The 11531-nt window shown below is 38.9% G+C and overlaps 1 protein-coding gene across 1 annotated transcript; it reads right to left on the bottom strand.

Moving 5' to 3' along the window:
* Positions 1 to 9244: 9244 nt before the first annotated feature.
* Positions 9245 to 10138, bottom strand: LOC101348831 (olfactory receptor 2M3-like). Its single transcript, XM_012559654.2, is given in 3 exon segments — positions 9245 to 9767; positions 9769 to 9922; positions 9925 to 10138. Coding segments are annotated over 3 exon segments (888 nt in total). The 5' UTR covers positions 10136 to 10138.
* Between the last annotated feature and the right edge of the window lie 1393 nt (positions 10139 to 11531).

Consider the following 11531-nt stretch of genomic DNA (forward strand, 5'->3'; position numbering starts at 1 on the left):
GTTGGCCTTTTGCTGCTGCCACTGCTCTATCCATTCACAGTTTCAAAACCACTTCCACATTTTAGATATCTGTTAGAGCAACACCCCACTCTCAGTACCAAATTCTGTCCTAGTCATCTAGTGCTGCTCTAACAGAAATACCACAAGTGGATGGCTTTAACAAAGAGAAATTTATTTCTTCAGAGTAAATTAGGCTAAATTCCAAATTCAGGGTGTCAGCTCCAGGGGAAGGCTTGCTCTCTCTGTTGGCTCTGGAGGAAGGTCCTCGTTGTCATCAGTCTTCCCCTGGACTAGGAGCTTCTCTGCACAGGAACCTCAGGTCCAAAGGACACGCTTTGCTCCAGGTGTTTCTTCTTGGTGGTATGAGGTCCCCCATTCTCTGCTTGCTTCCCTTTCCTTTTATCTCTTTTAAGGTAAAAGATGGTGCAGGCCACACCCTAGGGAAACTCCCTGTACGTTGGATCAGTGATGTGATCTGGGTAAGAGTGGTATAATAATTTCACCCTAATCCTCTGTAACATAAAATTACAATCACAAAATGGAGGCCAACTACACAATTCTGAGAATCATGGCCCAACCAAATTGATACACACATTTTCGGGGGGACATAATTCAAACCATGACACCATCTGAGTGGCAACTCCACCCCTCAGCTATAGCAGGGCACATTCTTCTGCCTCTTGGGCATGGAAGCTCTGGCCCCTCAGCTGGGGTAGTGGATCTGGCCCCATCCCACTGGCATTTATGAAAGGTAGCCCCACAATCCAGAACTCTTTGGTGAAGATCTGACTTTTTGAAACCTGGGAGTCTGTGGCCCCACCAGGTGAAACCTCAGAGGTCGTGGCACTACACTTTGAGACTGAGGCAGCTCTGCTTCCTGTGTTCCTTGCTTTTCAGCTTCTGCTTCGTGGTTCCTTGACGTCTCAACCCCTCAGGGCTGGCCTGTCAACTGCCGTGCTCAGGCAAGTGTTCCAAAGCTCTTTAGCTCTACCAATAAGGGCCAGGAGGCATGCCATTCCTCCATTAAACTTCAGCCACAAGGCACATAGCTCTTTTGCTCCATGAGTCAGCAAGCCTAGCTCCACTGGTAAGTGCCTAGAGGTACCCCAGTCTGCCAGGAAGCTTCCTGTCTGAAGTCAGTCAGTGTGTTAGCTCTCACTCTGTGGGTTAACTCCCACACTGTCTCACGCTGGCCTCCTGGTTCTGCTGCTGCTATTTCTCTGCTGTTGCCTCTCACTGTCCTGTGTTACAGCTCTCACTTCCTTCTGAGTCCTCACAAAAATTGTCTTTGATGTCCATAATTCTACCAACAATCTCTTCAAGGCAATCTAGGATTTTACTACAAGGCACATTAAAACTCTTCCAGCCTCTACCCATTATTCAGTTGCAAAATTGCTTCCGCATTGTAGGTATCTGTTAGAATAGCAAACCACTCTCCTGGTACCAAATTCTCTCTCAGTTATTTAGTGCTTCTATAACATAAATACCACAAGTGGATGGCTTTAAGAAATAGAAATGTATACTTTCACATCTAGAAGGTTAAATGTCCAAATTCAGGATGCCAGCTTCCAGGGAAGGCTTTCTCTCTGTCAGTTCTGGGGTAACGTCCTTGTCATCAATCTTCCCCTGGTCTAGGAGCTTCTCAAAGCAAGGACCTGAGTCCAAAGGATGCACTCGGCTTCTGGAAGTTCTTTTCTGGTGGTATGAGGTCCTCCTCCTCTCTGCTCAATTTTCTCTTTTATGTCTCAAAAGAGATTGACTCAAGATACAACCTAATCCTGTACATAGAGTCTTGTCTGATTAACATAATTGCCTCTAATCCTGCCTCATTAACGTCACAGAAGTGAGGATTTACAACACATAGGATAATCACATCAGATCACAAAATGGTGGACAACCACACAATACTGGGAATCATGGCCTAGCTAAATCAACACACATTTTTGGGGAGCACAAATCAATCTATGACAGTCCCCATGTGTGAAACGCTTCTACTAGATAATACAACTATGGTTCCAATAATTGGATGATGAGATTGCCGTTCAGATATTTTGTGTTCCTATGACATTGAGCAGACAGGAAAACAAAAAACAAGAGTTAATCTACTGGATGGAATGATTCATTCTATTAGCAAGGGAAATTTTGGTAGCTGCCATACATAGAAGCATGGAAGACTCAGTGAAATGCAGGGGCTTCTCCGGGGTGCATCTTAGTATGTTCATGCCTAATGTTGTGTTGCTGTTAGGTGTTCTCGAGTTGATTCCAACTCCTAGTGACCCTATGTACAACAGAATGAAATACTGCCCAGTCCTGAGCCATCTTCACAATCTTTGATATCTCTGAGCCCACTGTTTCAGCTACTGTGTTAATCCACCTCATTGAAAATCTTCCTCTTTTCTGCTGACCCTATATTTTACCAAGCATGATGTGCTTCTCTAGAGACTGTCCTCTCCTGATAACATATCCAAAGTATGTGAGATAAGTCTCGCCATCCTTTCTATGTCCAATAGTAAAGGTTAGTGGAAAACTACAGCAATCAGAAAAAGGCAGGATGACTGAGGACCAAGAACTTTTGAGAATGAAGATTTGAGTCACTTCAACAGGTTAAGTATCCAGGTCAGCTGAGGTTCTGGCTGAGGGAAAGGAAAATATGAAATGAGTAGTTGAAAAAAGAAGTCATAAATAGTAAATATGACCTTGTGACCAATTATAGAAATAAAGATAGTAATGGCTTTACATATTTTCTCTGTTTGTTACATGCGTTTATTTTTATTATTTAATGTGTTATTAGTTATATACTTATATGTAGTTTTTTGTTATTAATTATATATTCATCATTCTATTCTTCTTTCCCTTCCCCACTTGAAAATATTATATATATATATATATATATAAACTATTTGAGGTTATATTTACAACTTAGTCTTTAGGTAACAGAATATTCAGTAAGAACCTGACTGAATCTGAGAAATAATTGACATAGCCACATTGGAGATATATGCTACCTCCTGAAATGGTTAAACATTGACCAATTCTTTTTGGTATAGTGACTGTGTATTCCTTCCATCTTCTTTTGATGCTTCCTGCGCCATTTAATATTTTCCCTGAAGAATCTTTCAATATTGCAACTTGAGGCTTGAATTTGTTCTTCAGTTCTATCAGCTTGAGAAATGCCAACCATGTTCTTCCCTTTTGGTTTTCAACTCCAGATCTTTGCAAATGTAATTATAATACTTTCACTTTGTCTTCTCGAGCCACCCTTTGAAATCTTCTGTTGAGCTCTTTTACTTCATCATTTCTTCCTTTCACTTGAAGTATTCGATGTTCAAGAGCAATTTTCAGAGTCTCTTCTGACATCCATTTTGGTCTTTTGTTTCTTTTCTGTTTTTCTAATGACCTCTTGCTTTCTTCATGTATGATGTCTTTGGTGTCATTCCACAACTTGTCTGGTCTTCGGTCATTAGTGTTCAAGCTGTCAAATCTATTCTTGTCTCTAAATTCAAATGGGAGAGTCTCAAGGTCGTACTTTGGCTCACGTGGACTTGTTCTAATTTTCTTCAGCTTCTACTTGAACTTGCATACGAGAAATTGATGAGCTGTTCCAAAGGCAACCATTAGCTTTGTTTTAACTGATGATATTGAGCTTTTCCATCGTCTCTTTCCACAGATGTAGTCAATTTGATTCCTGTGTATTTCATCTGGTGAAGTCCACATATATAGTCGCAGTTTATGCTGTTGAAAAAAGGTATTTGTAATGAAAAGTCCTTGGTCTTGCAGAATTCTATCATGTGATCTCCAGCATCATTTCTATCACCAAGGCCATATTTTCCAACTACTGATCCTTCTTTTTTGTTTCCAACTTCCACATTCCAATCACCAGTAATTATTAATGCATCCTGATTGCATGTTTGATCAATTTCAGGCTGCAGAAGTTGATAGAAATCTTCAGCATTTCAGGAGGTAACATATCATCAGGAACCGATGGTACTGAAGGAAGAAGTTCAAGCGGCACTGAAAGCATTGGTGAAAAACAAGGCTCCAGGAATTGACAGAGTACAAACTGAGATGTTTCAACAAACAGATGCAGTGCTGGAAGTGCTTACTCATCAAAGCCAAGAAATTTGGATGACAGCTACCTGGCCAACCAACTGGAAGAGATCCATATTTATGCCTATTCCAAAGGAAAGTGATCCAACTAAATGCAGAAATTATCAAACAATCTCATTAATATCACATACAAGTATAATTTTGCTGAAGATCATTCAAAAGTGGCTGCAGCAGTACATCGACAGGGAACTGCCAGAAATTCAAGCCAAATTCAGAAGAGGACCAGGGATATCGTTGCTGACGTCAGGTGGATCCTGGCTGAAAGCAAAGAATACCAGAAAGATGTTTACCTGTGTGTGTTTTATTGACTATGCAAAGGAATTAGACTGTGTGGATCATAACAAATTGTGGATAACATTGTAAGGAATGGGTACTCCAGAACACTTAATTGTGCTCATGAGGAACCTGTACATAGATCAACAGGCAGTAGTTCGAACAGAACAAGGGGATACTGCATTGTTTAAAGTCAGGAAATGTGTGCATCATGGTTCTATCCTTACACCATACTTATTCAGTCTGTACGCTGAGCAAATAATCTGAGAAGCTGGACTATATGAAAAAGAACAGGGCATCAGGGTTGGAGGAAGACTCGTTAACAATGTGCATTATGCAGATGACGCAACCTTGCTTGCTGAAGAAGATCAAAGACTACAGCCTTCAATATGGATTATACCTCAACATGAAGATAAAAAGCCTCACGACTGGACCATAAGCAATATCATGATAAATGGAGAAAAGATTGAAGTTGTCAAAGATTTCATTTTACTTAGATCCACAATCAACATCCACGGAAGCAACAGTCAAGAAATCAAACGAAGTATTGCATTGGGTAAATCTGCTGCAAAAGACCTCTTTAAAGTGTTAAAAAGCAAAAATGTCACCTTGAAGACTAAGGTGTGCCTAACCCAAACCATGACATTTTCAATTGCCTCATATGCATGCAAAAGCTGGACAATGAATAAGGAAGACCAAAGAAGAATTGATGCCTTTGAATTATGATGTTAATGAAGAATATTGAATACATCATGGACTGCCAGAAGAATGAACAAATCTGTCTTGGAAGAAGTACAGCCAGAATGCTCTTTAGAAGCAAGGATGGCGAGACTACTTCTCCAATACTTTGGACATGTTACAGAAGGGATCACTCCCTGGAGAATGACATCATGCTTGGTAAAATAGAGTGTCAGCGAAAAAGAGGAAGACTCTCGATGAGATGGATTGACACAGCAGCTGCAACAATGGGCTTGAGCATAACAATGATTGTGAGGATGGTGCAGGACTGCGCAGTGTTTTGTTCTATAGTACACAGTGTTGCTATGAGTCAGAACCGACTAGATGGCATCTAACAACAACAACAATGGAGACAATAACTATCAGGACTGTGAATTTGGCATCCTGGGGAAGAATGAGAACTTCCTTACTTGTAAGAAGGATACATGTATCTTGTTATGTAGAAATATAGAAATGTTTTGCTCTTGTATGCAATTCAAATATGTGTAGAAGAGCGCATGTGAACACTAAGTAGCCAAAGCAATGGCTTGTGTCAGCTGTCAATTTATTGTCTTTTATGTCTGAATATAGTCTTCAATATAACTCTGTGGCAAATAGATTTCATTTAAGCATTTCTTCTTTAAGTGAACATGATGTTAAGCTTTCCCATTAAAGTATGCTGGGGACATTGCTGGAGGAAGGGGTTTTTCTGTAATCTCTGATGAAGGCAGGGGGTTGGAGGTTTGGACATGAGAACATCTAGTAGATCCTGACTGACCACAGGCCTAGAACACTGTCCTTTTTGACTTAGAAATCTTGGCCCGGCCATACCTTTCCACAGCCCTCTCTACACAGAAACAGAGCCCTACATAGCCTGCATGCATCTGCCTGTGGCTGAAAGGTCACGTAGTTCCTTGGACAAGTCCCTCAGTCCAACTCTACATGGCCCAAGTACTTCGGAGGCCGTCTGCTCCTACTAGTCTCTGGACTCCCAATGCATGCTAACTGGCCACTGGTTGCTATTACCTGCTCCCCCGCCTGCATTTGGAAGTTTGCTTATTGTTTTCTCAGCAACTCCATTCTAGTGACAGCTTGGCTAGAGCAGCAAAGTTCACTGCTATTGAACCACACCTTCTCCAGTGAGGCCTGAACCCCTTCTAACTTATCATTCTTTGGGTACTCTCCCTCAGCCATAGGTCAAATCAATTCTAGTACCATATAAGGTTTTCTTTCACCTAACAGTTACTTTTTTATTATAGTTAATATGTCTTTATATTAAACCAATTGCCATTGAGTTGATTCTGACTCATAGCAACTCCAAATGTATCAGAGTAGAACTGTGCCCCATAGGGTTTTCAATGGCTTATTTTTTGGAAGCAGATGGACAGGGCTTTCTTCTAAGGTGCTTCTGGGTGGGGACTCAAGCTGCCAACATTTCTGTTAGCAGCTCAGCACCTTAACCATTTTCACTGCCCAGGGACTTCATTTATATTAAATGTCCCCTAATTCTGTGTTTTCTTTATGCTGATTGGACCCAGGTGACTGGAAAATTTTCTACTTCTATCCCTGGGAAATCACAATGTGGCTAGTAACATTTTGTGAGATTTGAGGTTTCAAATGTCATCCAAGAACACAAAAATGCATAGTGTGTATGTGTTTGTGTGTATGTGTGCCAGGAGGTTGAAGGTATAGGTCTACAATACGATCACAAAAATATATATAAGGATATATAAGACTAAGACAGAGAACTTCTGCTACATCAGATTATTGTTGAATCAATATAATACCTAATTTTCCTAAAAATATAAACCAATGTTGCAGTGTTGCCCTATTACGTGATTGCTTTCCTAGTTTATCATTTTGTTTATGAATTAAAATGGGGTTAATATGTTTATTGATCTCTATATCCAATTATTAACTGAGAGAAACAAAATATTATGTACGGTTATAGTTAGGATTCAAGCCACGTTATTTGCAGATAATCTCAAAGTTTCACCTATAAAACTGCATTTAAAAGCAGCAGGCCAATGGAAATGGGAGTTTGGTGGATTTGATGAGATTGCCAACATCCAGGGCTAGAAATTTAAAGGAAATGGAGATAAGTATTTATTCTAGATGATATCAAGAGAAAATTTCCTGAACAAAAATGGATAAAGCCTATAGATTTAGAAATGAACCCTAACAGGCCAATAGTAATCTATGTTAACCATTCTTAGTGAGCACAGAAGAAATAGAGTGAGGAAGAAAGAAAAAATGAGAAAGAGAACTTGTACTTCACAGTAGCCAGGGTGATAGTAATTGTTTTCATATATAAAACTTTCTTGAACAATTTTAATTTTTCTCAGTGTTTTAAGTAATATTAAGACAAACATAATATAGTCCATGCCCTCAACAGATATGGAGCCCACTCATGACATAAATTAAACAAAATGATGGAAGGTGTTATTAGTGATATTGTAATTCAGAGGAGGATTAATCATTCAATTGGAAGTTGCAGAAAGCCTCTCTGGAGCCGTGACAATTGTCCCACATGCTGGGGGTTTGGTCAGAGTAGGAACAAAGACAAGAGCCTACCTTCTGTTTCTCCATGGTCAGGAAAAATTCAAATATTGTCTAGGTTCATCTTGCTTATAAGCAATTTCAAATGACTAGAAAAGTTAATATTATTATTATTTATAATTTTACACGTTGATAACTTTGGGAAAATTAGTTTAATTTTAGAGCAAGAAGAAAGCAATCATTGATTTTTATTATTGTTGTTTAAAAAATATCAGTTGTTGATCTGAATTAAATCATCTACATTTCAGTATAATCATAGATACATAAATATCAATAAATATACTTTAACTAATCCAAACTCTATTATAATTAGAGATAGATCTTATAAAATTCAATTTCCTAATTTGGACAAATGACTTCTAATTGGCTAATCAGATTTGTTACATCACTCTTCTTGGTAAGGTTGCTATATAATAATGCAGTTCTTTCCTGCTTAATTGTTAAAAAAATAATTAGGATAATGAATATTTTCTATATCTTTCCCTCCTTCAAATTAAATGTATAAACAGTTGTGAAACATACGCTTAAATCATCAATCTACTTATACTATGGATCAGTATTATTAACATGTGATAACTGATAGCATACTTATTGATTTATGTGCAAGTTCACTATTCATTTGAAGATAAAAAATCCATTGTACACAATTTAAATAATATTTTATTAAATCATTACTTTGTATCTCTTTGGAAATAGCTATTTGACCATTATCTACAAAAATCCTGGATGTGGTCTTTTTTACAACTGCTATGGCCAAAAATGCATTATAGGATTTTATGCAAGTTCATAAACTCTACTATTCAGTGAGGAGAAATGCAAAAGCAGTTGTCAATTTTGGAAAAACTTGATCCTCTTGTGATTAAATAATACCAATAATAATGTGCAACTGAAATTATTTTCCTTGGAGGGAAGGTGACTGCAACGGTTATAAAAAAAAGTTATACTTAGTACTAAGGAATACACCACACATCTGACAGTTTTTCATACTGTGATGGCTTGCATGTTGCTATAATGCTTGAAACTATGCCACCAGTATTTCAAATACCAGTAGGATCACCCATGATGGATACACTTCAGTGGAACTTCCAGACTAAAACAGATCAGGAAGAAAGACCTGGAGATCTACTTCAGAAAGACTAGCCAATGAAAACCCGATAGATCACGATGGAATATTGTCCAATATAATTCTTTAAGATGAGCCCCCTAGGTTGGAAGGCACTAAAAAACACCGTGGCTGCAGCGATGGTCTTTAGCATACCAACAATCCTGAAGATGACACAGGATTTAGCAACATTTTCTTCTGTTGTACGTGGGGCCACCATGAGTCGGAGCCAACTCGACAGAAGCTAATGACAATTACAGAACAAGATATTTGTCTTAGAAAATGTAAACAGAAGAAGAAGAAAAAAACACAAACTCATGTGTTGCAATAAAATTCCTATAACCTGTTTCTTTTGAGTTGATTCCAATTTACGGCGACCCCAGAATGTCAGAGTAAAACTGCAATCCACAGAGTTTTCAATATCTGATTTTTTGGAAGAGAAGCACTTACTTAGCAGAAAACGAAGTATAAAGACAATTACAGAATTTACTCTCCAGACCTGCCCTTCCCTAATATCTTCATGAATGCTCTGGTCACTTCCTTGTTCTGGAGGCTGTAGATAAGAGGATTAAGCATAGGAGTAAAAATGGTGTAGAAGATGGACACCATCTTGTCCTGGGTGGGAGAACGATCAGAAGTGGGCCAGATATATGCGAACAAGACTGTCCCATAGTACATTCCCACCACCCTGAGGTGGGAGGAACAGGTGGTGAAAGCTTTGTGGCGACCCTCTCCAGATCCCATGTGAATGACAGCCAGAAGTACTCTAGTATAGGAAACGATGATTATTACAGGGATAACAATCATTACTATACAGAAGATAAAGAGAACCATTTCAAATATTGATGTGTCATTGCATGCATGGCTTAGCAGAGAAGGGAAATCACAAAAGAAGTGAGCTATTTCCCAGAACCCACAATAGGAGAAAGAAAATGTTTCTGCAGCATCAGTGACACCATCAGAAGATCCCAGAATCCAGGAAGAGGCAACCATAAGTCCACAAATTTTAGGGGTATCTTAGAGGATGGCAAATGGCAACATAGTGGTCATAGGCTGTTACAGTCAACAGGAAGCACTCACAGCTAAGCAGTGATGCATAGAAAAAAATTTGTGTGGCACAGCCTGTCAAAGAAATGGTTGTTCTGCCAGACAAGTAGTTGAAAGATCCATGAGGGACAGTTGGCTGAGGAGGAAATACATGGGGGTGTGGAGCTGGGTGTCCAGGTATATGAGAAGAATCATGGTAGAATTTCCCATTTGGGCCTCTGTGAAGATGTGCAGGACCAGAGAGAGGAGGAAGATGTGGGTAGGGCTGTGATCAAAGATTCCTAGAAGGATGAATTCTGAGTTGAAGGTCTGATTCTCCCATGCCGTCATTAATAAGTTCTTTATCTAGAATCACAAAAAAGAACACCAGTTCATTATTATGGTAAATGTTTACCCAATGCCTTATAAAGCACATGATTCTAGTAAATTCTTGTTTTTTTTTTACTTAGCAATTTCAGCAAATTCCTTAAAGAACATTTTAATTAGAAAACAATTCCAAGGAGACTGCACAATGAAATAAATCATAGAACACTTGAATTTAATGAACACCTTAATTATTTATAAAATAAACGTTAAGCCATATTGTAACAGAAAATATATCATTTTCAATCTATGTGCATTTCACAGGTTCCCAGGTAACAGGCAAAACAATTGTTTTTTTCTGAAACCATTGTTAACTATGCTGTTTCTCATGTTTGCGGAAAGAAGTTAACGACCTTCAAGAAAAACAAAAAAGCCATACTCTCCCTCCTCAAAAAGAATTATGAACTGTAGAATTACTCTTTATTTCTTGTCGTGTTCCATTTTGTCAGAACTTTCCTTGGGAAACAAAAAGGAAACTTGCTCAGTGCCTTTTATGATTCGTACACTTTAATATTCATCCAACAAATACTGAAGGAGGGTCTATTTTACCTGGAGGTGCTAATCTACTTGCTTTATGTTGGCTTCATTTAATTCACTTACTCCTTCCCACTATCTCCTGCTGTCAGTATTGGTCCCATCTTACAGAAAACATTCTCTTCAAGGTCACTGCGAGGCCCAGAATTAAAATAGCAAAGTTAGAAGCAATGACGTTATTTACTGGTTTTAAAACAACACTACCCAACGGAAAACCTGACCCATAGTGACCCTATATGACAGAGTAGAACTGCTCCATAGGATTTCCAAGGAGTGGCTGGTGGATTCTAACTGCCAATCTTTTTTTTTTTTTTTTTTGGTTACCAGCCTGAGCTCTTATCCACTGTGCCACCAGGGCTCTAACCCAATGGAAGGATATCATAAATAATATAATTTTGTGGGCGAAAATTGTAAGATACATCTCCCTGCCTACACACACACACTCTGGGGAGGATTTCAGTGCAGTTATATAGGAAGTGGAGGATTAGACAGTACCAAAGATAATGGCGGCCACCCTAAGAACCCAGGCCTGCAGAGCTCCTCCCAGAAGTTGGTAGGAAGATTCTAGTAGGTCCTGAAGGGTCTGAATATGACCCTATTTATCTATTTATTTATTTTTAAAATTTTTTTCATATACAAAATTTATAAATATATTGTCATGTGACCCTAATTGCTCTCCCTATACTGTGACAGCACACTCCTCCATTCCACCACTGATGCCTCATGTCCATTCAACCAGCTCCTAACCCTCTCTGTCTTTCCATCTCACCTCCGGACAGAAGCTGCCCATTTAGTCTCTTGTACCTACTTGAGCTAAGAGGCACACTCC

The sequence above is a fragment of the Trichechus manatus genome, unplaced genomic scaffold (assembly GCF_000243295.1).
Source record: "Trichechus manatus latirostris isolate Lorelei unplaced genomic scaffold, TriManLat1.0 scaffold00290, whole genome shotgun sequence".
Taxonomy (NCBI): domain Eukaryota; kingdom Metazoa; phylum Chordata; class Mammalia; order Sirenia; family Trichechidae; genus Trichechus; species Trichechus manatus.